Source organism: Pteropus medius, unplaced genomic scaffold (assembly GCF_902729225.1).
Source record: "Pteropus medius unplaced genomic scaffold, Ma_sr-lr_union100, whole genome shotgun sequence".
Taxonomy (NCBI): domain Eukaryota; kingdom Metazoa; phylum Chordata; class Mammalia; order Chiroptera; family Pteropodidae; genus Pteropus; species Pteropus medius.
In genome coordinates this window covers 1,051,393-1,078,759 of record NW_024349227.1, presented here as the reverse complement: position 1 = coordinate 1,078,759, position 27,367 = coordinate 1,051,393, and the positions used below count along the sequence as shown (strand labels likewise).

The following is a 27,367-nucleotide window of genomic DNA, read 5'->3' as shown; positions in this document are numbered from 1 at the left end:
AAAAGGAGAATGGCATTTAAATTAAATAAATTACACAAATATCTCATGAGTTCCGGCCTTCCCCAGGAACTATATCATCACAGGTTGGTATCACTAAGAACATTCAAAAGTATTGAAATTCTGGATTATTTCATGCCCTCGCCCTCCTTCCCTGCTTTAGTCATGTCCAGAGAGCAGTCTATGCAAATCTGTGTTTTCTTTCCAAAGTATTCCAACAATGACGTGTTTTTCTTTTTTGATGTCTTTCTCCACCCCATGTGTTTCCAGTCCTACCTCCACTGTGGGCCCTGTGAGTACTTATAACCTTGGACATATTGCAGGGTGCCCCCTTGAACCTCAACTCCAGGCCATCGTGAGTCAGCAATCTCCTTTAGGGCTGGGGCTGCCTTCTGGGTTAATGGTGACTTCATCAAGTCCTCAAGGGATCTAGATACTTGGTACAAAGGGACCATACCTGAGACTGTGACCTTTCCCCACCTCCTAGGCCTGAGCTAGACTTTGATGGAGATTGAGTAGGGGAGAGTAAGTTGTCATTGGCTAAGGTCTTGTCTTAGAATTTGGTACTTTGGGTGCTGGGCATGGTGAATCCCAGATAACTTTGTCTTCCACCTTCCAAATTTTGAGTTCCATTGGCAGCCAGATGACATAATGAATTCACAGAGAAGCCATGCTCGTAGGCCAAGAATCTGTTGGCTCTTTGCTAGCACCCCCTCCTTTAACTCTAAGAAGACTTGCTAGCTGACCAGCTCACTCAGCACACAGACACACAATTCAGGTCAGGCTGAAGTTAGGAATTAGGACATTTTCCGGGCTGGGCCTGCCCAACCTGTTGGGCAGGGGTCATGAAGTTGAAGGAGCTTGGAGGAAGCAGTGGTGAGAGGCTGAAAGGTTTTCTGTGCATGTCCATGGTATCTTCCCAAACACTTACACATGGACTTATTTATTTGCAAGTCACAGTGGGGTTCCTCTAGTACCTCCATATATACATAGGGAAGTTAATCCCTCTTCTCATCTTTCCTAGAAGGAGGTGACCTCAGGTCTTGAGCTTGTTAAGGAATCCCTGTGGAAGAAAACCCAGTCTGGGCCAGCCCTTCTCCATGTTCTGCACCTAGTTGGGGGATGTAGCTGGTCCTTGGGGGGTGTCCTCCTTTGCCTGGCCAAAGGATTCAGGCCCTAAGCTGGCAAGAGAGAGTTAAATTTGTTGGCTCTTTGCCAAGTAAAGAAAGACAAGGCAGATTTCCCAAGAGGAGGAGACATTTCCCCAATGGGCCCTGAGGTCAGGGGGACTGTCAGGACCCAGTTCCCACCAGTTTGCTCTAAGTTGGCACTAGCACTCACCCCGCAAGTCTCCAGTACAAAGTGGGAACTGTCAGGACCCAGTTCCCACCAGTTTGCTCTAAGTTGGCACTAGCACTCACCCCGCAAGTCTCCAGTACAAAGAGGGATTCCAAAAGCTTTAGTGTGGAATAACTAGTACAGGTTGCTAAGCTGGCAGAGGATTCTGTCAGCTACCCTCTCCTCTCTTTTGGGTTTCTATTGTCTCAACTAGAAGGGAGTAGCCCATGAGGGCAGGGAGAGTGATAATGTTTCAGGAGGCTGGGGCAGTCGCCTTGGCAGACTGCTCCTGGGGCGGTAGCTCTGGTGGCTTTGAGGGCCCTGGCTACTCCCTAGGCTTAAGTCTGATGTGCTGATTGGCATGGAAGTCCCAGCAGCCCGGAGATGAAGAAGAAAAGGGCAGTCACCAAGACAGATTTCTGGGTCGTGGGGAGTACATGGTCCCAGAGGTATAGAGCTGCCAGGAACAGAGTTGGGGCAGCTGGAGGGGGCAAGCCATGGAGTCCTAAGCAATTTCACCCCTGTGTCTTGTGACAGCTTGACACCACCTGACAACAAGCCACGCAGGCCCAAGGACACTTTTGAAGCTTGCACTCTAGGTCAGCAGTCACACTTTCACTTCTGTTCTTGGCTCATGCTTCAAGTCCGACCGACTGTAAGGGGCTCCTGTCGGCTGCCATGGGCCGGGCAGGGCAGGGATGTGTGCAGCGGGTGAGCAGGAGGCTGGCTCATTGCTGGTCAGGGCCCTGAGAATCAGCAGGAGGGTGAGGAGGTGGCTCTCCCTGCTGCTGAGACTGGCTTGCTCTAGAGATGCCAGGAGGGAGGTAGGAGAATGAGAGACAGGAGGAGGAGAGCAGAGAGGAACAGAAGTCCTGGGGGAGGTGCTCTCCTCTACCCACCACCCGCCGTGATCCCAGGCTCATCTTTCACGAAGTCCCAGGTGCCAACAACTCTGGCGGCAGCATGGAAACCTCTGGGCCTTCACAGGGCAGTCAGGGTCTCTGTGTGAAACATACTCCCGAACATCTCCTGTCGGGGAAAGAAAGGGACGTGGAAGGAGCAGCGTTAGACCTGTTGGATTCAGTGGCTGTGACCAAGAGCTGACCTTACAGACGCTGGCTAGAAGGAGGCATTGTGAGTGAGTGTGTGTGTGAGCATGTGTGAGTGTGTGAGGGCAAGAGAGAGGCAGCGTCAGCCTATGAGGCGACAGAGGTGACTGGTCCAGAGGTGACAGAAGAACATGCTTGGAGACTAATTTGGAGCCTCCTCTGTGATTTCCACATGTCCCTCCCCCTTTGTGGCTTCACTTTCTTTGTTGGATGAAATTAGATCAGACAAGCTCTAAAGTCCTTTCTGGGTCTGATAAACTATTTTGGTCCTGCTCAGGATTTTGGAACATGCTGGAGATTCCATGAGAGCCCAGGAATTAGTCTGCCAAATCTTTGCGGCTCTAGCTGTATTTCCTAATGTCTCCTGTATGTCATTAACACTTCCAGAGGTGTGCTCGGAGGACATGGAACTCAAGCCCACAAAGAATGGGAAGAGACACAAAGTGAGATGTTGTTTCTCTCTGGGTTCCTTTAATTCAGGGCCTTGGGGTAGTGCTACTTTTCAAGTTGAAACAACAGGGTCCTGTGGGGATACTAACCCCTCCCATCTGCATAGCTTCTAAGGCCTGTCACATGCATTAATATTTGTCTCGCTAGAATTTGCACCCCTAGAATTCATCTGACCCTACAAGAATATGTTTTATAAGGGCAGGGGTCTTTATTTTGTTCATGGCTGTATGCCCACCCTGGAACTGTGGAGGCAGGAAGTAAGCACTCCATAAATACCTGTTGAATTAATGAATGAACAAATGAATCCCTTGCAAGTCTTGTGAGGTAGATGGGACAGGTATTACCCATATTTCCCTTATTTTGCAATGATAAAAACTGGGGCCAGATGGTGTTATGTGGCTTGCTCAGGGTCACGGGGTTGATGTGTTGGAGAGTTAAGAATAGATATTCATTCTGCAGGACTTGGTCCAGTGTCTCTCCCTTCCCGTGAGGTGCCTTTCAGGGAGTGAAGAGAATTAAGATATGCTATTAAAAGAAAGGTGAGAAAGACACGTTATTGCCTTCAAGGTGACTGTTCTGGCCCGAGGCGAGAGAGCAGGGTGAACATCTTGGATTTGAGAGGGTCTCCTTTCTTCCTCTTTTACAGCCCCCGACCCCTCAACTTACCTGCTCTAAGTCCCAGTAGCTGGGGCTCTCCTCCTCCGAATCATACGAGGAGAGCTCAGGGTCCACTGGAGCCTAGAGGGGGGACACCAGTGCAGAATGAGCTCCGTGATCTAATGACAGTCTGGTGCAAACGGCAGGCTCCGGGTGGTTACCATGTTTTCTGACACATAACTACCCTCTTCACTCTTCCCTCCCCTCCCTCACCCGCTTCACAAACTCTAGCACCGCTGTGATCTTCCTCCCGACACCAGACAGGTGTGCGTCAGATCTGTCTTCTGCCGGCATTTTAGAGGCAGGGAAGGTTTACTTAGCTTAAAAGGACAAGTGACTAGCTGCCTGACCTCGGGGAATCCATTTCCCTGTTTCCTCAATTGAACTCGCTTTGCTGGCTTTCTACCTCACCGTGTTGTTGAAAAAAGGTGTATGTGTGTAATTTATATATGTGAATATATTCTATAATTTATAAATATATTATATATGATGTAAATTATTATATATATATAAACGATCATAACTGGACATTATTTGTGCAATAATAAATGAGAAGGATTCTTCCTTCTTTTTGCCGTGTGGACAACGTTCACAAGCCAGAAACCTATCTCTCCCCCAGTTAGTTTCCCTCCACGTGTTGAGAGTGGGAGTCAAAGTCCTGTGTGTTTCTGGGCATGCTTTCATTCTGGGCACTCTTTCATTCCTGGGCATGCTTTCAGCACTTAAAACAGATGGCTTCACCTTCATCGGCCTCTTAAAGCAAAGAGCGAATGGTTGCTCTAGGGCCAGGAGTCTTTCTTATGACCCACAGAGAGCAGTGGAGGGTTTAGAGAGGGCTGGGGCATAGAGTCTTGGGAGGCCAAGGGCTGGGATGAGCTTGGAGGGGACCCTGGCAATGGTTGGGAGCCCTGGGCAGGGACCTCAGTAGGGTGGGCTTTCTGGAGTCCTAGACGGTGTTATTGGTAGCTCATTTGCATCCCACTTATGAGCTAGTAAATAAAATGTCAAGAAACTGAGACAAAACTCAGATCCAGCCTCTTCATTCATCGCCAGCCTGAAATCTCTAAGCTCTGCTAAATTAAAACGGGCAGGCTTACTGCCTTCCCTCCGCCAAAGCCTCTTCTAGAAAGAATGAAGGAGGAGGAGGGATGAGCAATGCCAGAATACTGGGCATAACCCAATGCACTTTGGGTGTTTGCGAGACTTGGACATTAATATAAGAAGGGATTTTATAATATACGGAATATACTTTCATGTGAAACAAAAGCTGTACCTGTTAATTATTCCTAAAGTAAAGACAAAAGAAAACACCGTGAGGTAGGTAATGTTAGTTTAAGGTTCCCATTCTATAGGTAAGGAAACTGAGATTCAGAATTAGAGTTGGAACCCAAAACGTCTCCTGTGTCCTTTCTAAGGCCCCTGGTCCTGCCGTTTCAGTGCCCTGGGTTCTAGGATTCCCCGAGTGCCTGGACCTTACCCCTTGGAAGTCACGCCCTGGGGCCACTTCTCTGGCATTTGCCTGGGCAAAGAGCACTGCGTCGTGTATGCTGGGAAAGACGTGGCTGCGCTCTAGACACCCATCTTCAAAGACACCTCCATGGCTAATGTCATTGTACACCTGGGCTGGAGGGAGAAATAGAGCACTTTCAGAAAGAGAACAGCTTTTGTGGATTGGAGCTGCAAGTCGGGGTGGACGGCGAGGGAAGGAGAGAGAGGTCTGAAGGCTGGGCATCTGAGGGTGATGGCATTGGCCTTGCAATGTCAGTTCTGGACAGCAGAGGGCAACGTGAGCTTGAGGATGCTGAACTGAACCTTCCAACCCAAGGCTGAAGGAAGCAGTTTGATTCAGGGAGTTGGTACTTAGTGGCTGATATGAGAGGGAAAGGCTAAAACATCTGTGAGGAGGCTGTGCCAGTTCTATCTCCCGAAGGTCCATCCTTTCTCTTGTTTACTCAGACCTTTCCTGCAACTTCCAGTGTGTGGTGGGGCCCTTATTCCTACCAAGTTTAAAGCAGGTTTCCTGAGGAGCGTCAGTCAGGGTGCTCTGATTATAACTCGGGCACATGCGCAGTCACTGCCATTGAAGATTCTCTCCCTGAGAGAGGCCCCCATGGAGCAGGGGATGTGTTCAAGGCAGTTCTGAAGTTGGGCAGGCCCCCTGGAAGGGCTCGGACCCTCTGTGGGAAGTGGGGTGTGTGAGTGTGTGCCCCTTCACATTCTCTTGTGCGTCTGGGTGCACGAGCTGTGTGTCTACGTCCCTGCACTCCGCATGCATGCTAATGATGGGAAAGTCCACTGCTATGTGGACATGTCTTCAGGGGCTGTGTATATATATATGCCCTTTGGAGATTGTATGCATGTAAAACTGCGTATCTGTGTGTTTCCTGGGTAGTATGTATTTTATGCTTACTGATGGTCTTTCAGATTTGGAGAAGATCCTCAAATTCATTGGGTCAACCTCCTCATTTTACATAGATGGCAATTGATCCTTAGACAGATAAAGTAACTTGGCCAAGGATACATGGCAAATTAGTGGTGGGGCAAATTAGAATCCTAGCTGTCCTTTTTGAACTCCATGATCTCCCACTCTGCTATTGAGAGCCCTGGGATGTTTACACGCTCTGGTCACAGTCTCTTCTGACTTGTGTCTGAAGCTCTTATGAACAGGCAGTAGTTGGGGGGAGCATATGGGTGCTCTCATTTCCACCACTTCACTGTTCAGCATCCCTTCGACCTGTTCCCAGCCCAACCCCTCGCCAGCCCTTCAGTCCTCTATACGTCCTCCTTCTCTTACCATGAATGTTCACCAAGAAGACCTTCACACCGATCTTCCCATAGGTGGAGCTTAGCTAGAGGTGTTGGGGTAGGGAGACAAAAGGAAAGGAATGTTCTGAGTGGGTCTCAAAAGTGATTCACAAAATGCTCTGAAGAGGGGAAGCCAAACAAATAAGCAACCCTCTGAGCCCTGGCAGCCAACGATAAAAATAGCAGCAAAGCACACCACTTCTCGCTGGAGTGTTGGCTGACGGCTTTTCTGGAAAGTGGGAGGAAATGGGGCTTTGCCAAAGAGGCTAGCACTTAAAGTCACCATGGCTCCTTCTGATGGGGCCAGATCTTTGCTTTTAGTAGCTTAGATTCACAGATTCTATCTCTTTCTTGACTCTGTGGTTTCGGGCAGGAGCTGCAGGAGAGGCCCAAGGTCCAGAGAGGACAGGGCATCAGCCAAGGCCTGCCTCAGCTCCAGGTCCAGGCCAGGGAAGCAGGCTGAGCCCCTCACTAGGGATGGAGCTTTCTTTGTACCCGGCCAATGATAACGTCGGCCCTTATGCTCCCTGTTCTCTTCAGCTCTCCTCCATCTAAGCCAGCTCTGAGGTTGGATGACTTAGCTGTTGGAAGTGGCTGTTGAAACATTGTCAGATGAATACATTTATCCAAGGTGTCCTATGGGCTGCCTGTTTGGCCTGAGGTTGTGGAACACTGATATCATTTCTTCTTTCCTTGGCTGGCCGGAGCCAGCTGATGCTGGAGTGTCTGGGTGAGTGTGGGATTATGCAGCAGGCCATGAACCAGAGCCAAGCTGGATTCTACTCAGAGGAACCTGAGGTGGGTTCCTGGTGGTCTGAGAGGGGACTTGGGATGGCCTCCGCTAGAGAGGGGTGCTAGGGCAGAGTGGAACAGCAGGGCCTGGATCTCTGGCCTCCCTCCTCAGCTACTGATTGTCTTGGGCTATCTGGCCCTGCTCTGCACAGAGCATCCTGTTCTGGTCACGTCTGGCGGAGAAGAAGGGATCCTCAGGGGCCTGTGTCCCTCCACTTGTCGGAATGAACACTCTAGGAAAGGGAGTATGGGAGAGAGCGAGTGGGAGGTGACTGGCACTCCCTCTGCCCGAGGGCCTCACCTTGGCCAGGGCTTTGATGCCCATCAAGTCCACAAAGCTGACCCCACTCATGTCGAGGATGAGAGTGTGGAAGGTGATAAAGGGTGGAACACTGGCCAGCACGTCACTTGGCTTACTGGGGGCCTCAGCAGAGGCTGGCGGTTCATGGTGGGCAGCTGGGGGGCTGTCAGGGCTGAAGGTAATATAGGACACGCTGGCACCATTAGCAGGTGTCTGGTTGTTGTTGGGATCGGTTGGGGAGGGGTTCTCGAAGTCCTGCTGGAGCTCCTGCAGGGAGACAGTCTAGAGGGTGGGGGTGGAGGAGAGAGTCAAAGGTCACAAACCGAACTGGGCTTGGCTGGAGCAGGGGCAAGGAACATGTAGGAGGAGAATCCCTGAACTTGGTCCTGGTGAATACAAGCCCCGAAACCCCCGTGGAAGAGGAATCTCCCAACGCTCCTCCCTCAGGTGGGGCCTGCAGCTTGGTCTCTCACAAAGCAGACCAAGTTGGAACCTTCCGTGAGAGGCACCAAAGCGGAAGCCCGCTCTGCTCTGGGAGGAAGTCCCTTGGGAACAGTTGAGCTCCTTGCACTTGTCTGTGACTGCCTGCTTCTCCCCAGAACTCCCATGCCCACTTCCACTTTGATGCTCTAGGTTGGCTGGGTACCCCACGAAATTCACTGCTGCTCCCCTTCTGGGGTTGTTCATAAGTTCATCAGCCATATCCTATCTTAGCCAGAGAATAGGGGGAGCATGGGAGTTCAGTGGTTACCCCAGAGCTGGAAGCCCCTCAACCAAGGAGGAGAACGTCCAGTAGCCACCAGGTAATGGCCATGCAGACTTCTGTCTTTGCCTCGAAGGGTTCTGGGAGGTGAGGTACCAGGGGACAAGATTAGAGAGGGCAGGAGAGGGGGTATCGGCTGTTCCCGGCCTCAGTTCACCTTGGTTTTCATAAATAGAGACTTCCTTTGTTGTGCGGGCATCGCTCTTCCTTTCTCCTGCTTCTTGAGGTATTTTTGCTTGGCCAGCAATACTTTCTGGGGGTCCATGCCTGTCTGTAGGGAGAGAGCCAGCAGCAGGCTTGACCTCTAGCCTCTTTGGGGACAATCTGCCCCTGATTCTCATCCCTCTTTCTTCCATCTTCAAGCCCCTCAGGTCACCAAAGGACTGAGCCTTACCTTGGCAATGATCTTTTGCCTGAATATTTCCGAGTTGGCAAAGTAGAGAGGGGAGCAGTAAGTGACGATCTTAATCCTCTGGATTTCCTGGACCTGTGACAGGGAGACTGAGCTCATTGGCTTTAAAAAACCTCCTCTTTTATTTGGGGTGGGTAGGGCAAAAGAGGGAGGTCAGAAGCTTGGATTACCCACCCTATTGTAGGTCTTGGGATTCACATAAATGTCCGTGTCCATGACCTGGGCCAAAGCATGGCCATTTCGACTAGATGAAGAAGAATACAAAACAAACAAACAAACAAACAAACAAACTAATAAATAAGCAAATGCTAATAGTAAGTGGGCCTGAAGGGATGCTGGAGTGGGAGCTAGGGCAGAGGCAGAGCAAGAGAGGGCCCTGCCTCACCCCTGGTCTTGTTGAGTTTGGCTTTCTGCACTGGAGGCAGATGCCTGGTGGCCTGTGGCTAAACTATAACTAGAGGGATAACATGCCCTTGACTTAGCTCCCAGACTGGGGCTCAGCAGGGAGAAGGGGTGGGGGTACACAAGGTGACAAACTTAAGTGTCCCTGAAGTCATCACTTCCTGGGCCTGAGTTCTCAAGAAGAGGGAGGGTTTCCCTCACATTCAGGATACCTTCCCGCCCTGGCCTATTCTGCTTAATCTTTTTACAGGAAGGACACAGCATCTATCCTTTAGCTTCATATTCCCCTGAGATGGGGTCACGTTTGGTCTGGGGTCTGGCAGTGCCTTTGGAAGGACGCTGTCTTACCCACCTGCTCTCCCCCTACTTTCTCTGACCCCCCTCCCCGCTGAGCTCTCCAAGGCCACAATGGCTTCTTCTGGAGTTTTCAGGACAATGGAAGTCAGACAGCCCAGCCTGTGCCCGCAGTCCTGGCTGCGTTGGGCTCTCCTCAGGCCTGGCAGCACCTCCAGTTCCAGGCCCAGAAGGCAGCAGGGTGCTGTGGGTTGGGCCAGGCCTTGGCATGGGAGACCTTGGCAGACTGGCCAAGAGGTCCCTGTTGTGTCTTGGGGGGATGGGCTGTTACTTACAACTGGGTCTGGAAGACCACAACCAGGATGGAGAAGGCGACACCCACCGCCACACCGTAAGGCAGGCTCAGGAAGAAGGAGGAGAGGAAGCTCACCACCCAGACACACTGTGAGGAGAGAGACACCAAAGCAGGGCTAGGGAGAGAACTGCCTCTTTTAGGAAGTCTTCCTGTATTAGCCCAGGCCATTCTCTGCCAGCACAACCCAGACTCACTCTTCTATTTTCATGACATATTTGTAATGTTACATGTTTTTGTGCTTTTGTTACATTAGCCCATTTCCTCTAGATTGAGTTCGTCTGGTCTTTAGTTGACAAGCCTGGCACACACAGGGAGGCAGCGGGGCATAATGATGAGAGGAAGCATCTTGGTTCAATCCTTAGTTCCAGGTTTTGTTCTACTTCCTAGGTACGAGAGCTTTAGTTGCCTAATATACAAAGAAGGAATAAAAATACCTGCTTCATGACAGGATTAAAGAATTAAGGAATGTAAATGTCCTAGCCTAGTGATAGGCACCCACTGGGTGATCAATAAGAGTGAATTCCCTTTCTCTGCCTACTAGTAAGCTGCTTATGGCCAACATGAGTCATGATGTTTCCTGGCCTGACTGCCTGGATTGAATTCAGTTTTGGTAGTTGCCCCATGGTTCTTTAGAGTTCCCCAAATGTCTATAAAGGAACTAAATCTGCCTAATTGCATAGAGAATTGTGAGGATCAGATGGGAACCCAAAGCACAATGTGAATATCAAGGACTAACTGCCATAGCAGGGGATCACTGGGACATTGTTTTCTCCTGTCCTCATCATTTACTCACTCACTGAGGGACTCCAGATGGACCACTCACTTCTCTGGCTTTGAGGATGTCCTTCCCATACCATGCAGGTGAGCCTCCTCCCCTAGGAGACAGGACGGCCTCGAGGTTTGGAGTCTAACACTTGGGGGTCCAATCCTGAGTGTACCACTTACTACCTCTGTGGCCTTTGACAAATTATGAGCCTATCTGATCCTTGGTTTCATCATCTTGAGAGGAGGCTAGTAAGTCCTCTCTCATAAGTTATGGTGGGGCTTACGTGAGGATAATGCACTGTTGTCAATACATGGTAGCCTCCTTACTATTGTCCAGTGAAAGATGCAGTGGGAATGTGACTAATCATAACAATAAGACATGTTTGCAGAGTGTTCTCTGGTTACACAGTGCTTTCCCAATCCACTCTCATTTCGTCCTCAGAACCAGTGTGTCAGCCATGATTGTCACTCCTATTACAGATGAGGAAATAGAACTCCGGAGAAGTCTGATAACTTGCTTAAGGCCCTGGTCTGCTGGCTTTATGTTATAGATTTTTTTTTCCTCTTTTTTTTGGAACTATAAACCATAAGAATAATAAAAGCTAAGTTTCAGCGAACACAAGATACAATTTGGACAATGTGCTCCTTACTTACATTATCTCATTTCTTCCTCATAAGCAGCCCTAGATGGGTCCGAAACCTGAGCTTTTGCTATTGGCTCCATGAATTAGGGAGCAGTCCACAGAGGAATCGTTAACAAAGAGAACCGATAGGGCTCTAGCGCTGGAGGAGGCGCTGGCCACGGACAGGTGCCCAGAGGCCACCAAGCTTGAGGGAATTCTTGAGATTGACAGCTATCAGGGCTCCTAGTACAGACTGAGAAAGCAGAAAATTGTTCCTTGTCACTGGGGTGTCTCCTTCTTCCTGCCCTTTCTACCAACACCTGGCCCTGGACCCTGGCAGGGCAGAACTAAAGTTCCAGAACACTTCGCCTGCAGAGCTCCCAAATCTCTACACTTAGGCTTAGGGTTGGAGAGAGCAGGTGCTATAGCCATGGCCCATCCTGGCTCCATCTTGCCTTTCTCTTTTTCCCTCGTCCCCAACAGCCCATGCCTAGAACCTGCCTCTGCCGGCGCTCATGGACACTCGTCAACAGACCAGGGAATCGGCCCCTGAGGTCAGCAGACTAGAGTCTGAGACCAGCCCTGAACTTGTGACCTGCACTACCATGGGCATATCACTTAGACTCTCTCAGCCTCAGTTTCCCTCACCTGTAAAATGGGGGAGAGTAAACCTGTGTTGTCTACTTCACAGGTTGGGATTAAGACAAAGTGAGACAATGATGGCACTTTATAAAGCGCTGCACGGCTCTTAAGGGTTGCTCTTACTGGCCTCTTTCACTGGCCTTTGCTCTCCTGCTGGGCTCTTACCTTGGGGAGAGGGTACAAATAGGTCCCCAGGACAAGCATGGTGATCATCACCACCAGAGATACACACAGGCTCGCCACCTGTTGAGAGAAAGAGTTGGGAAGAGAGAGTATTGCTCTTGATTCATTTCCAGGAGGTGCCTTTGGTGGAGTGGAGAATAGAAAGGAGAGGAAGGTTGGAGAAGCAGCTGGCCTGGCTTGTTGGCCTGGCTTCCGGGATTCTCTGGGGCATTTGTTCTGGTCCCTCCCATCCCACTCCCATCTACCCAGCATAGGCGCTCACCTGAGATTTTCCCCCAGCTCCGTCCACAGCCAGAGTGACGGAGAGAGCACAGCAAATGACATGGATTTTAAAGAAGGAGCCGAAGAAGTTGCTGCAGCCCAGGGCAATCATTTCCTGTGGGGACAGAGGCAGGGTTGGGCGCTGCGGGTGTGTGGCGGCAGGGTCTGGACCAAACCTAGTAGGCCATGCAAGCTGGATCTTGGGCCAGGACCTGACCTACTGCTATAAAGCCATATATTCCCAATCAAGCAGAGGTCAGCTCTTGGGATCAGAGACCCGCTTCATACTGGCAGGCAGCCTTACTTCAGTCTAGATCCCCAAGATATCTCTTGCTGGGCCTCTGTGGGCCCTAGCCCACCCTGCCCAGCCCTGCCAGAGGTGGCTGGACCTACCTGGTTAGAATCTACATCATAGCCGTGCTTGCTGGCCAGGGTCCGGCCCATAGCCAGATTGATGACGTAGCCCACGATGGCCAGGGAGAAGGCTGTGCCAACCATGTCCTTCCACTGCGAAACCACAGGCAGCACGGGAGTAGGGAACCTGCCGAGGAGCCAGAGAAGAGGCAGGGCCCAAGGGCATGAGGAGAGGGAGGGCGCCGAGTCCTTCAGCAACCCAGAGGGACCAGCCGGGCCCCACTGTGTGCCAGGGTCTCACGTGAATTACTCTTGCAGTCTGATTCCTGAGTATAATGTTGTAGGGCAGCTGCCATCACTTCCAATGACAAAGTAGGACGCTCAGGCTTAGGGGACCTAGCTTGTGCAAGGTTACAGAGCCAGTAAGTGGTAGGGCCTCCTCTGTTCATACCCAGGTTGTGGACCCTATGCTCGCCAGCCCCCAGCCCCCAGCCTCAGTGCTGTAAGGTCCCCGCCCCCGCTCTTACTCTGCAGCACAGCATTGCTGGTTCCCTCCCAGGGCCCAGCATGGTGCTGGCACAGAACAGATGTTTAATGAATTTAGTTCATCCTAATAGCTTCCTGTCCACATAGATAAAAAGAGGCAATGCATTAGAACAGGGCAAAGAGCCAGACAAGGGCTGATCAGAGAGATGTTGCTTTAACAGCAACCATCGGATGAGACTTTTAGGGGGAATGCGGCAGTTAAGATTCACTGTTCATAAAACAGCCAGCATTGGCTGGTTGTGTGGCTCTTCTCCACAATTAGTAATGGTAGCAATTCGCAGCTGGTCAGTGCCATAGAGTTTATAATGCACTTTTGTAGAGCTCCTCTCAGCTCGGCCTCTGAGCCCAGGCCTTGGTGGGGAGTGGGGTAGGGGTGGTGCCAGGCTTCCTGGCCCCCTGGACTCACCCATGTTGGATCTCTCCCACGATCTGCATGTTATACTTTTTGGGCATCTTATAGCCCCCAGAGATAGCTGTTGCCACCACCACCTGCAAATCCCAAAGTGGAGAATGGGGATTGGCTTGAAGTTGGGGTCAGGGCAGGAGTCGCTCCCAAACTTCCTTTTTCTCTGGGGACCCCAAATCCCACTTCCCTGCTTTCTTAAGGGGGAACACCCTGAGGAGCAGGAAGAGTGGGAGCCATATTCAAGGGAATGGAAGAAATTTACCCCTAACTTCCTGTTCCACTGGCTGACAGTGGAGAGCAGCGAGGGAGGGTAGGGGCTCCCTGGCCCTGGCTGGAGAGGGATTCCTTTTCTCAAGGCCTCTCCAGCCTGGCCCCCGACACCCAGCCCCAGGTGAAGTCCTTACCACAATCATCTCGGTGGGGATGGGGAAGCGGATCTTGTGCATGTACTGAGCGTTGAGTTCCTTCACCAGCACCAGCAACACACCACTGATGAGGGCGAAGATGAGTGAGGCGATGTTGGTGTGGGGGAGGTTTTTGCAAATGTCAATGAAGGTCTGGAGGAGAGAGCATCAAGCTCATGGGCTCCCACCCCTTCTTCCCATACCGCCCCCCACCTTTGGGTGTCTGACCCAATGAAGAAATGCTGTCAATGCTCACGAAGTCGCGTCAAAGCAGAACTCCTGGTCATGACTCTCCCATTTTCCACCTCCCTCTCCCAAAGGGCGTGTCCGGAGCTCATGCTGATTCCTTTTCTCTTTCTCTAGAAAGAGTTCAAGCTAAAGGAGGAGGGATGGAGACTAGATATCGGAAGGACTTCCCAGGCACTGGAACAGGGTGCTGATGGAGAGTGTACATCTCCTTTTCTGTGGGGATTAACCACAGAGAACCTCAGCGAACCCTCAAGGTCATGTGTTTGTCCTTCCCTCCCAATGTGGAAAGCCCCTCAGAATTCTTCCCGAACACTGGATCACTTGGCTCTTGTTTGAGAGCATCTCATGCTGAGAAGCTCACAACTTCTTAAAACAGTGAACTGTGCTCTCCTGTCTGCTCCGGCCCCTCCCCATTCTCAGGGGCTTGGTCCCAGACTCACAAAGACGATGGACCCTGGTCCTGTGTAAGAGGGGACGGTCAGGCCAAAGATGTACTTGAGCACCGAGATCAGGATCTGCAGGCCAGCGGCCGTCATGAAGCCCCGGATGAAGGACTCGGAGAGGTAGATGGCCACAAAACCGAACTGCATGAAGCCCAGGCCCATCTATTGGGGGAGGAGGATGACCAAGAGAATCATCAGCTCCCACACCTGCCTGACCCGGACCCGGGGCTGGAGTCCTATGCAGCCCTGGACAACAGCAGCTCTAAGGAAACGAGTCCTTGTCTTGTTCTTCACTGTGCGAGCAGAGCTTTGGTCTCTTAGGACACCAGCCTCTTTGTCACTCCACCTCTCTGGCTTCAGTTTCTTCATCTCTAAATGAAACCGGTCCTCCCCTACTGTTTCCTCTCTCAGTGGATGACACTGCCATCCACCCAGTTGGCCAACCAAAACTTTGGGAGTCATTCTCCCTCACCTCCCACGTCCCGTCTATCACCAAGCCCAGTTAATTTTACTCCTGGCAAAATGTTCTTCAAGTCCACTCCCATCTCCATGGCCCTCTCCATGGCCATTACCCTGGTCTAGGCTCTCAGCACTCCTGCCTGGTCCTCTGCCCAGTCTCCCAACAGGTCACCTGCCTTGATTCTAATCCACCTCCCACCTACCATTTTCTCCGTAGCCCAAATGATCCTTAAACTGCCAATGGGACCCAACGCCACTGCTTAGGGGACAGACCTCAGACTTCATTGTCAGGTTCCTGTCTACTTTTCCAGCCTCCCCAAAGGTCCCCTGCCCTCCGTCTCCGCCAAACTCTCTGCCTTGCCATTCCCCGCTCAGTTCACACTCTCTGAGGCCTCAGTGCTTTGGGGTGTGTTTCCTCTGCCTGGACCATCCTCCTGTGCCTTGCCATTTGGTTACTGGTCAACTTCTGGTCATCCTTTAAGACTCGGGTAAGTGTCACCTCCTCTCTTTGAGGAAAGGCCTTCCCTGACTTTCTCTGGTGTTCTCACAGCTCTTTGTACATAGCTCTATTGTGTTGCTTATCTCACTGCCTACAAATTTACCTGTTGACCTGGCTACTTCCTCTGCTGGGCTGGGAGCTCCTGGAAAACTGGGCCTCTTTCTTACATATCTTTTATCTCCAGGGCCTAGCCCCATTCCTGGCACAGTGAAAGGACCAAGAAATATTAACTAAATGAATAAATGAATGAATGAAAGGTGCCTTCTGAGGTTGCTTTCTGCTCTTGCATTCTGTCAGGTTGTATTTCCCTTCACAAAATCTAGCATGCAGAGTCTTTTGCATGTGTTGGAACTGAAAATTATGTCATGCAGGTGATGTTGTGGCTTGGAGCAGAGGAAGCTGGGGCAGGGAATAAGGGATGTTAGGGAACCAGAAGTCTGCCCTGGCAGAGAGCCGGGCTCCGGAAAGGGAGTGAAGAGAGGCTGCGAGACAGTTCTTAACTCAGTTCTTAACTGTGGACGCTGGTCTTATGGACCTGCTGGAGACAGATGAGGAGATATCCGACTTTTCAAGATCTTTGGCGGCCCTGAGAATGGCAAAGAGGAAGGAGGTAGAGCCCTAACTCAGCTTTAATATCACAGTGGGGGCTCTGAGGCAGGGGCGGGGTGGTATGATGCCCTGGCAGGGATGCAGCCATCCCCTTCACCTGGATGATGGCAGTCAGGCAGGCTAGTGTCGCCGACACGTGCAGCCTATCAGCCTCCATGGCCGTCGTGTTCACGTAGCTCTCGTTGGTGGTACTGTTGAAGACCCAGAATTTTGACTCTGGAGCCAGCTGCAGACAGATGTTACCCACCAGGATGCTGATAACGGCAAAGGTACCTGTGGTGCCCCACCCAGCCAGCAAAAGTCAGAGCTTTGGACCACACCCACAGAAACCAGCAAGGGGCCCCAGATTGCTCCCTGATTCCCAAGAGGATGGAGCCCCATGTCTCCAAGGCTGCTCTCCAGCATAACAACCACCACTCACATCTAACCATGACCTATACTTTTCACTGTTTTTTTTTTTTAATCTCTGCTGTTAATATTATTTCACTGGACATGTGAAGAAATAAGCTTGGAAATACAAGCAGGGCCCAGCCCAGAAACAGGTCTTGTGATCAAGCCCTTTTACTCCATTTCACTTAGGACCAGAGAACTCCCAATGTCCCTGCAGCCACCGGTGTGCTGGGACCAGCCTCGGGGTTAGATGGTAATTTCTCACAACTGTTAGCACTTTACCGCATACGGTTTATCTTGTTCCACCAAGTCATTCCCACATTCCAGGGAGGGAGGCGGAATAGATACTGCTAGCTAAGCTCACAGAAGCTAAGTGGTTTTTCCAAGGTCACAGAGGACCTGGGACTGACACAGTAACATCCCTTTAGGATTAAATGGCACCAACTAGAAGAGAATGTAGATGGAAGATCACCGGAACCCCTTTTCCACACCACCGGTTCTCACGGTCCAGGCCATCCCGCCTGCGGGGAAGGGAAAGCCCTTACCTGGCACCATCTGGTGTATACCCCCCAGGAAGAAGTAGGTCAGGAGCGGGAAGAAGGAGGAGTAGAGGCCGTTGACTGCAGGAAGGTTGGCCAGCAGAGCAAATGCCATGCCTGCAGAAGACGAGAGATGCAGAAGGCTCAGGGGCTCAGTGGGTTATGAAGGCCACAGAGTAGGCCGTGGGAGAATAGGCCTGGCTGAGGGGGGACCTCTCACCTTGTGGGACCTGGATGGATCCACCACTGAGGCCCCCAAGCAGGTCGGGAACAAGGTAGTCTTTGATCTTATACTTGGGGAGCCAGGAGAGCACAGGGAGCAGCCCAAACACCACGGTTTTGATCTTGGCAGAGGAGCATCTGGAGAGAAAAGGGCATATTTCCAGTCAGCACTGCTTAGCTTGGGTGCTTGAAGTTGGGGAGAGATTACAATATCTTGTTGCTGGTTACCCATTCATTTAAAATTTATTCAAAATTTGGTGAGTACCCATACTGTATTGTGTGCAGGGATACTGAGAAGAAAAGGCAGGGGCTCTCTCTTGAGAACCATCAACAGGTTCTGTGCACTAGCTGAAGGTCTCCTGACTGCCAGCTGCTTGCCTGGGAAGTCTACAAGACTTGGCTTAAAGGCATGGATTCCACGGTGGCTTAACCTTCCAAAGTGTCAGGTCCAGCCCCTGTCTCAGTTGGCTCTCTCCAGAGAAGGTTTCTCTGAGTTCCCCTCTAACTGAACACAGGCCTGGGCCTCCTTGCCTGGGCTCCTGCAGCTCTGTGGCATTGTAATGGATTTGAGTCTCTCTCTCGCTAGACAGCAAACCCACTATGGTGAGAAGTCTGGCTCTCTTCTTCATCTTTGTATACCTTGTACATTACACTGGAGTGCTTAGTAAGTATTTGTTGAATACTTACTAAGTGTGAATGAATGAATGAATAAGTGAAATGGTGGGCAGGTATTGAAACTCAGTCTGTACAAGTGCATTTACAATAAGCCATCCAGGCAGGCTAAGTAAGTATATATTGCTAAACGCATTATACAGCTATAGACTCATCATTATCTTTCTACTAGTGAAAACCAGGCCTTTGTGTACCAGAAGCTCTGGTTACTAGAGTGTTTGCAATAGGATCTGAGCGGGGGATCTTCTTTTCTCCCCAAGGATCCTTGGGAAAAAGAAGGAAGAAGTTTCAGGTCTGCTGCTAAACCTTTCTTTCTAGAAAGTGACTATGTTTTCACTGTAAAAATTCAAACAGTACAAAAAAAGAAAAAAAAGAAAAGAAAAAGAAACCGTCTGAATGAGAGCTGCTGCCTCCTTTCTCAGAACTTCCCCCAACGGGAAGGCCCTATTGTCCCTGCAGGTGAGCCTCTGGCGACCCACCATCTTTTATGTGTGATGACTCTAATACTGAGTTCTTTCTGCTGTTAATTCACTGGGGGAGGGAAGAACAGAGAGCTGTTCATTGGTCAGTGCAAGGTGGAGAGAGTTGATCCTTGCCCTGTTTGTTGAACACCTCCAGGTCCTTTCATAGAAACCCAGAGGCGGCAGAACAAGGGCCTACAAATGCAAGGGTGACAGCCGGGAATTGATGGCTAGACGGGGGTGGGAGGCATTTGTTATTCTTCTCCCAGCCTAGGGAACTCATATACTCAGGGCCCATCTGGTGACTCACTGGCCCTCTGTGATTAGGCCTCCTTTCCTGCCCGGGACCAATTCCTGCTCTTTGCCGTTGCTCAACAATAGTTTCCTGACACTAGGTCCCTTGGGTGTCACCCAAGACTGAAATCCACACAGACAATGCTTTGTACCCTGTAAAGTCTGGGCAGATTTCCTGTTCCAACCAATGCTCCATGGAACAGCATCACCATCCACATCTGACTCCCTGGTCTCCTCTGGGACAGGTGGGTGCCTCTTCCATCCCTGGGATGCTGGACTGGGAGTTGGACTGGTGGTAAATAGTATAAACCCTCTCTAAAAGCTTGTCTTAAGAGAGAATCAGCCCTGCAGGTGCTCTCTCAGGTTTGTTTGCGGCAGGGAAGACTAAACTCATGAATAGAGAGCTGGCTAGGGAAAGAAAAACAACCCATTTGAGAGCTTGTATCTGCCCAGCCTCACTTGCAAGCCTGCCATGTGCTGAGTAAAGCAGTCTGAAGTCCAAGAGAAGAGCTGGAAACTGATGCCAACTACCTATACAGAGGCTCCAGAAGCCAAGAGGGAAATGAGCAGAAGAATTAGCTTTCTAGACATTCATTCATTCATTAAACAAGTATCTATTGGAACGCCTTCTGTGTGCCAGGCACTGCTCGAGGCTCTCATGCCAGCCTCATGGTAATTGATAGTGCCCTGCATCCCTTTAGAGTTTTCATCATCCTAATCTTTTAGGACAACAATAAATACCCTCATCCCTCTAGCACAGATACAACCCAAACTTAAATTCCTTGGGCACTAAGGCTGGCAGAGCCGACCTATCCAAGGAGCACAGCAGGGGGTACAGTGCTTGGACACTGGGCACCTAAAACCTTGGGCAGAGATGCAGCCTCCCAGAAGAGGCAGGGTTGGGCCTGGGATTTTGGTGAAAACTGAAGTGGGTGATTCCCCTGATCTGAACCAGTTCCACCTGCATCTCTACTTCAGCCATTGCCCGTGACCTCAATCCAGGTAACTGAATCAGCTGTTTCTCCTGGGGAGTGAGGAAGGGTAAGCCAGCCCTCAGTGAGGCTTGAGCGCAGTCTGCCAGAAGTCTGGGAAGGGGGAAGGTGAAGTTCGTAGCCTCAGGCTCCTGAGGTGTGGGTCTAGATCACCTCGGTGGAGCCCCTCCTTCAAGGCAAGGTCTCACTGCCCGCCATTACAGTTCCAGGGATCTGAAAGCGGAAACAGCCTGAGGGCTGGCAGGACCACATCCTGGTAGGTACACTTTAGGAGAGCCCAGGAATTTAGGGGCTGGCTTTGGGCATTCTCTAGACGAGGAGAAGGAAGGAGCATCTAGGAGGGAAAGAGGACAAAGGACATGAGCTGGTGGTGGCTTCAGAATTTCTTAATAAGGAGGGGACAGGACACGGGAGCTCTGATGCGCCCCAGTACCGCGTTGCAGTACGCCCATCTACAGCTCCCCAAAGAGCCCGAGATTTGAATGGACAGAGAATATGGCAAGACCTCATGCAGGGGGCTGGGGCTGGTCCTTCTGAAGCTGTGGGTGGTCCTTGCTCCTCCTACTCTCCATCCTCCCTGGGAGTCTCAGAACAGATGAAATTGCAGGATCTGCAATTCAGGGTTCTGAACCACCCCATTCCAGCGCTTCCCCAAGCTCTGTCTTAGGAATACTGGTGCAGGAGCCATGCCTGGTGCAAGAAGAATTTTGGTGGGGAGCAGAGGAGAGGAGCCTGGGCTCTGGGTCATGTTACCTGAAGGCATTGCGAAGTTTCTCTCCCAGTGGGTACGTCCGGTCCTTTTTCTCAAACTCATCATCGAAGAGGGTGAGAGAGTATGCAGTTCTGTCTACCACGTAGCGGGGCCTGGGCTGGCTCATGTCTGGGGCATTGACAGGCTTTGGGAGAAGGAGAGAAGGGGAAGATGAGGGGCATCCCTTCCCAGTGCCAGTGTGGGCCTCCTCTCTCTAGTCCTCGCTGCAGCTGTTTTATGCTGGTCTTCTCCGCCCCCATCCAGAAGGTGCCTCCCTTCCTTCTTTCAAGTCTTTCCACCAGACTCATTTCTTTGGGTGGCCTTCCTTCCCAGGCACTGATGATGCACACACTCGCCCTGGCTGTTTTGCTTGGCGCCCAGCATGTGGCTGGCACTCTGTCCCTGTGACATCACCATCCTCCCCGCCGAACGCCAGGCAAATAGGAGGTGGGAGAGCGAGGGCGGGAGTCACAGCTGGGATGCAGCATGTTCATTCTGTCCCTCGCCTCCGCCACCACCTGAGGCCCCTGGTTCCCCCACAAGCCCCTCTCCCTCCCAGACCTCAGTGACCCTGGCAGAAAGGCTCATACCATTCAGCCAGTCAGCTTGGACGAAAGAGAGAAAACAGCCTGCCTGGAGGCAGGGGGATGGCCAAGGTGACCTCGAGGAGGCTCTTCTGGAAGGAGATGCCTAGGACTTCACCAACAAGTTTCCCGGGGGAGGGGGACAGTGGTTACTTAGGGGAAATCAGGATGGGCTGCGCCAGCTGGGCTGCCCCGCGCTTCCTGTGCCTGACCTTTCCCCCACCCTTGTGTCCTGCTGTCTCTCTCCTCCTCCATTTTTGCGCAACCTTGCTGACGGTCCAGAAGCTCAGACAGTAGAGCTAAGCGCCAGGGACCCGGAGGCCCAGAGGAGCTCCCTGCAGGAACTGTACCCCGCTCCTTCCTCTAACCACTAACCCCAGCTTCTGGCCCTTAACTCCCCACCCCCAGGGCTGGGAGAAGCCACCTGGAGGACCTCGGAGGAGGCAGGAGGGAAAGAAAGCCATGGGCAGGCTTACAGGTACGGTTGACTTCTAGGAGGTGGGGTGAGGAGAGGTGACTGTGCCCAGTCTGGCAAAAGATTTGAGATGAGGTTGAAAGTGAGAAACCACTGGGGACTAGGGGTGTCCCCCGACTTACAAAGGGAGAACCCGGGCGCATGGGAGGTTATCAGAGGGAAGTGGTTGATGCTTTTTGTGGAAGAGAAACACGGGAGAGATGGAAAGTGCATTAACTACAGTTCGAGGAACCTGAGTTCTAGTCCCGGCTTTACTGGTGAGGCGAAGGGGCGGCATTACCTCTCTGAACCTCAGATTCCTTGTCAGTAAAATTAGGGTAACAGCCATCTCATAGGATTGTCGTGGGGATCAAATGAGGTAAGGGGCAAGAAATGTGAGTCGTAATTGTAATAAAATTGTGCCCATATCGATGAAGGTTGAGCCGGTACATTCCATTCATTTAGTATTGGGACCCCGAGGCCCATCGGGAGCTATCGGCACAGGCTGGAAACGTGGCCAAGCCCTTGGACGGGGTCCTGCTGGGAGTGAAGTGGGGGACGAACCTGCCCACAGCGCCTGGCGCTTAGTATGCACTCAACAAATGCTTGCTGAGTGAATCAATAAAAGGTGTTTTGAAGAAGACATGGGTCGAACTGAGTAAGAGTCATGGCATGTGAGACATCCCAGTGGGAGAAGTGAGAGACAGAGCGGCATAGGAAAGACCGCTCGTTTTAGAGCCAGAATGGTTCAAAGATTCTGTTTCTTCATCTGTAAGTGGGGATCAAAAGAGTGGCAGGTGGCTGCTGTGAGGGTGAAATGAGATCGCGTGGGTAGTGGCTGGCCTTCCGAGGGCACCCTGTAAAAGGCAGCTGCGGTGACTACTATGATTAAGATGGGAGGGTGCTTTCTTCCTCTTAGAAGAGACTATTCAGAGGCGTCCAGCCCTTCGCTCCCCGTGAGGCAGGGTGCTTTGCTCCTCCTCCTGCTCCCTTCCCCGTCCAGGGCTGGAAGGGTCCATCTTTCCAGGTGGTTTGCCTTGAGGTCCCTTTGGGAGCAATGAGTGGGAAACACGACCCTCTGGAGGAACCCAGAGCTCCAGCCTGGCTTCAGAGAAAGACTCATGGTTTACGGGCCTCTGAAGACCTCTGGCAAAGGAATAGCCAAAATTTTCAAGGAGGGCTGAACCCGAAGAGGGGAGCCCCTTGGAGGCGGGGGTGATTCCATGCCAGCTGGCAGGTGGCCTCCTGAAACTGCGTCCCAGGGAGCTCTCAGAGTCTCTCAGTTCTAGTAGGGCATTTGATTCTACTGAACCCCTATTAACCCAGCTCCCCCACCCTGTTTCCCCATTTCCTCAGTGCTGCCTTTCCTTCTGTCACCCTGGCTTACCCCCACACGTGTCCCTGCCCTTTCCCTCCCCCGGCCTCCACACTCAGTTGTTCATCAATCCCATCACTATTTCCAGCCAGTAAGTCTCCTGTCCCCACCCCCAGAGGTCTTATCTCACACCCGGACCATTGCAATCACCTGCTAACTTGTTCCCTGTTTTCAGCCTACGCCCCCTGCTCAGAAACCCTCGGCTTCCCCATTTCTAGGAGGATCAAGCCCAAACTCCCTACTTTGGCATATTTTTTCATTTAACCATCTGGCCCTGTTTGGTGGAGTTGGTAAATTCATTGGCTGGGTCCCATGGCACCATCCAGCACCTCCCAAACAAGCTTGGCTCTGTTTTACCTCTGGAGCTCTATATACGCTTCCCCGCTTACCTGAGGTACCCTGACTCACTCTGCCTTTCTAAACCTGCCCATCCTTGAGACCTGCCTAAGTTCCTCCTCCCCTCTCCTCTCTCTTCGCCTTCTATGAACCCTTCCTTTCCTGAGCACCTGGCCCGGGATCTCTTTCTCCTCAGATCTCCTTTACTTGGACCTCTCCAGCCTGTACACCAGTGTTGGTTCTGGCCACTCCTGGCTGTCACTTCCAGGGAAGAAAGGGAGGAGAGGGTGAAGTGGTGCTAGAAATCCTTCTGAGAGCACAGGCGGATGACTCAGGACTGTTTCTGCCCCTGTGGGCACGCTTCCTACAGAGGGGGACTCGGTGCTAGGGGTGTGCCGCCTACACAGGTTGACAGAGGAGAATATCTCCCCTGCTTTACTGGAATGCAAAACCTGTCCTTTTTACCATACACACTGCCCATTTCATTCCAGAAATAGGGTGTCAGAGGGCAGAAGGCTCTGAGCACTTTCTCAATCCTGAGTTTGTACCACACACTGAAAGGAGAACCCAGCAGTCAGCCTAACGCAGAAAGTTTTGTCTAGAATGGAACTTGGGGACAACACTGGCCCAGCCCTCTCGTTCTGTGGCTGAAGAAACTGAGTTTTAGAGAGAGGCTGTATAGGAATTTGAACCAGGCCTCTGACTCCACATCAAGGGCTCCTGTTGAAAGCTCATTCCTCCCAGAGATGACCTTGACGCTGCTCCCTGGGAGCCATCCCCTGAGTGGCATCTCGAGTGCCCTTTCAGACCATCCTGGTGACCTTCCACCACAGCCGGCAGTACAGGATGGCTGGGGCTCCCTCCTCTTGAGAGATCTACTGTGGCTTCTGACTCTCCTGGCCTCTGTGTTCCCAGGACAATGACAGGCAGAGTAGCAAATCTGCAGCCACAGGAGCTGCCCCAGCTCCCTGTGAGGAGGTGCCCTGGTCATATTTCCTAATTCCAAGAATAGAGGTTGAGGTGGGGTGGGGTTTAGGATGGGAGGTTACTTCATCCTCAGCCAGTCCTTCAGGCCGGGGTGGAAAAGGGGATGAGGGAGGCGGAAAAGGGTGAGCCAGCAGGCTGGAGGCACCACCTCTCCTAAACGGGTTCTCAGAGAGCTAGGGGGCTTCCGGGGGCCCCCAGGGAGGGCTCCTGCAATGCTAGGTTAAGGGTGGGAAGGCGAAAGAGGGAGCAAGAAAGGGACAGAGGTATAGGGGAGGAGATGACTTGATCCCTAGGTAAATAAACACAGAGCCCTGCTGAGTGATGTCAGCATTGCTGAAAAAGTCAAGCTCTATTGCCAGGTGTGTGTCACCTAGCCCTGCCTCCGCCAAACAGCACCTCCATCCCCCACCAGATCAGGGATAAATAGCAGGTGCCATGCGACAATACTAAGGAACAAAAGGGTGCCCCTGCCCCCTCCCCTAAGGAGGGGAGGGTTCTGAATTGCTGGACAGACCTACAGGGGGCTGTGGGGCTTAAGGGAAGTAGAGAATGGGAAAGGAAGAGCAGAGGGTAGGAGAGGTGAGCATACAGACAATTCCCAAGGCTTGGCAAGGGAATGGGGCCACATCTGGGGGATAGGGGATTCACAGGTCTTGCAGAGCTAAGGAGCTGGGGTGGGGGTGGGGGGGACAAAGGGGAAATGGACTTTGTGGGGAGAGCAGACACCCTCCTGGGCTTCTTCAGAACCCCTTATCAGATCCCTAATTCCACCTACAGTGAGCTTATACACAAGAAAGCCCACAAGTAGCTCCACCCAATGAGTGGGTCTGGCTACATCACCAGAGTACTGTGGGCAGAGATGAGCTTGAGCACAGTTTCCAAGTTAATGCATAGAAAGGCTTGGAGTGGTACTGGCCATGGTAAGCGTGCAACAGATTCTGGCTGTGTTATCATTATCAGTACAGTTACTCCAGAGGCCGCTCTTCCTTGCTCTACACCCTCAGGCAGGTCCCTTTGCCTTTCTCAGCCCTTCTTTTCCCATCTGCCCTTACATGCCACCCTAACCACCCACCAAACTTCCTCATGCCCTCGTCCCTCCAAAATTTCCCAGGGCTGGTGAGAGGAAAAGCAGAAAATCTTTATGAAAGAGAGCAGGACATGTGGGGAGCAAGGAGGCGAGGAGCCCATGTGTGGGGTTTTGGGCAGGTCTGGAGGTGATCGTGTCATTGCGGCCCAGGCTGGCTTCTCCTCAGCCCTGCCCAGGCTGCGTGCGCAAGGGGGTGTGTGTGTGTGTGTGTGTGTGTGTGTGTGTGTGTGTGTGTGTCTTGATGTGCACGTGTGCCAGGTACGAGACCAGCCCCGGCTTGGCCGGCCTACCCTGGCATTCTTATCACTGGTCCCTACCTGGGCTGTCGCTATGTTCTGGGGAGAGGAAAGGTCACTTTGAGGTTTCCCCTTTGCTCTAGCTGCTGGTTCCTCTCTGCCTCATCCAGGGTGGGAGCCACAGGGAGAGGTCTGCCTCTGAGTGGCTTGGCATGTGGGGTGAGAGCTGGGGATGGGACAGGAGGGCTGGGCTCTCCGCTGACCACCGGGTCCCTGGCAGAGGGAGTGATGGTGTAGAGGCCTGTGGGTCTTCAAGGTACTTACCAAGACTCCTTTCATTTCTATTGTTCCATGTTTCTTGGGCAAATTTCTCACCACCTCCTCACCAGCCTAATTTCCTCATCAGTAATGTGAGGGGGAGCATGAGGGGCGCCTGAGTTGGCTTTCTGCTCTCTGGCTGTTCTAGGGACCAGCATCCCTTGCAGGAGGAAGAGTCACTGCTACCCCCGCACCGCGTTCCCATGCCACATCTCTAAGCCCGCTCTCTTCTCGCTCTCTGCTTTCCTTGCTGGGGATAGGGACGAGTGCAGGGCTAAAGAAATAAGCTTCTGCAAAAACATCGAGGCTGGACTTTGAAAAGCACTTTCTAGCAATGGAACCTACCAAGGTCATGAGATCCCTGAAACAGACACTTAAGATTAGACTCCTAGAGATCTGTAAGGTTAGGGCTCCATTCACCTGCAAGCAGGCGGGTGGATGCCAGTGAAGGGTCGGCTGCTCTGATCCGAGGAGTCCAGAACTTGGTGCCGAGCCAGCCTCCGTTCCCTCAGGGAGCTCGTTGGGATTAGACTCTGCTTGTTGGGTCAGTTCAGCACACACCCACTAAATTGTGCCAGCCCTTGAGAAGACCCTGGACGTTGAGAGATAAAACTTTTTGTCCCCCGGGTTTCATACAAACAAGCATTCAGGATAGTTAACCAGGATCTGAGAAGAGCCCAGGAGGGCCACCCTGGCGGTGGCGGAGGGGCGTGTGCTGGTCTCCACGCTGCCCAGAGAGGGTCTTGCCAGGTTCTGAATGCCAGGGCGGGAGTGAGGAGGACTGTGGGGCTCTGGGAAAGGGGTGTCTACGTAAGTGAAGCCTTTCGGGGGGAAAGCCCTTGCTTGATCTGCCCAAACTGAGGAGCTATGCCTCTCTGCGGGGGCGCATCCTAAAAGCCAGTCTTCCTCCTGATGCTCAGATCCAATGGGGCCAAATGTATGTGGGGAGTTTATGCTAGAATGATGAATGATTTGTTTGACCGAGGCTGGGGACACTGTGGGCCGATTTTGAGTAACAGGGGCAATGCTCGAGGGTGATTCGAAATCCCTCAGAGATGCAGGATGAGGGGTTAGGAGGCTGGGAGCCGGTGGAGCTGGCCCAAACCGTCCTGTGTTAAAGCATTCACCTGGGAGTCAGGTCCCCGGGGTCTGATCCCACCTGCCGGAAAATCCTGGGGGCTTGCTAGCCCTCCTCCGCTCCTCTGACTCCCCTCCTTCCACTTCCTCAACCTCTCAGGGTTAAAGGCCACCGATGGATCCCATGCAGCCCATGAGGGTTCCCGGAGCTGCTGGAGAAGTGAGTGGAAGAGGACGTCTGCGGGGCAGAAGGAGGGGTGGACAGCTCACGAAGCAGGCCTGTGAGCCAAGCATTAAGAGCTTTTTGCTTCCAAGATTAAAAAGAAAGAGAAGTACAGCCAGCAGCTTCAAAGGCTGGCGCCCCGAAGAAGGTCTAATATTTTTGTTCTTTCCTTTGCAAAGGAAAGAAGCCCTCGCAAAGGAGCTAGCTGTTTCTCCTCGCTCTGTTTTAGGGTCTGTCAGACCTCCTCCGCC

General features: G+C 52.0%; 1 protein-coding gene across 1 annotated transcript; it reads right to left on the bottom strand.

The window, feature by feature from the left end:
• Nucleotides 1-20: 20 nt before the first annotated feature.
• SLC26A9 (solute carrier family 26 member 9) lies at nucleotides 21-25,838 on the bottom strand. Its single transcript, XM_039881882.1, has 21 exons — nucleotides 25,823-25,838; nucleotides 20,442-20,584; nucleotides 17,268-17,407; nucleotides 17,054-17,164; nucleotides 16,216-16,391; nucleotides 14,549-14,713; nucleotides 13,860-14,012; nucleotides 13,456-13,538; nucleotides 12,543-12,690; nucleotides 12,151-12,264; nucleotides 11,871-11,948; nucleotides 11,248-11,316; nucleotides 9,656-9,846; nucleotides 8,799-8,868; nucleotides 8,607-8,699; nucleotides 8,370-8,483; nucleotides 7,450-7,731; nucleotides 6,346-6,400; nucleotides 5,029-5,174; nucleotides 3,561-3,632; nucleotides 21-2,364 (listed from the first exon to the last, which is right to left on the bottom strand). The coding sequence occupies exons 1-21, from the start codon at nucleotides 25,835-25,837 to the stop codon at nucleotides 2,317-2,319; spliced, it is 2,466 nt and encodes an 821-aa protein (XP_039737816.1). The 5' UTR covers nucleotide 25,838; the 3' UTR covers nucleotides 21-2,316.
• Nucleotides 25,839-27,367: the final 1,529 nt, after the last annotated feature.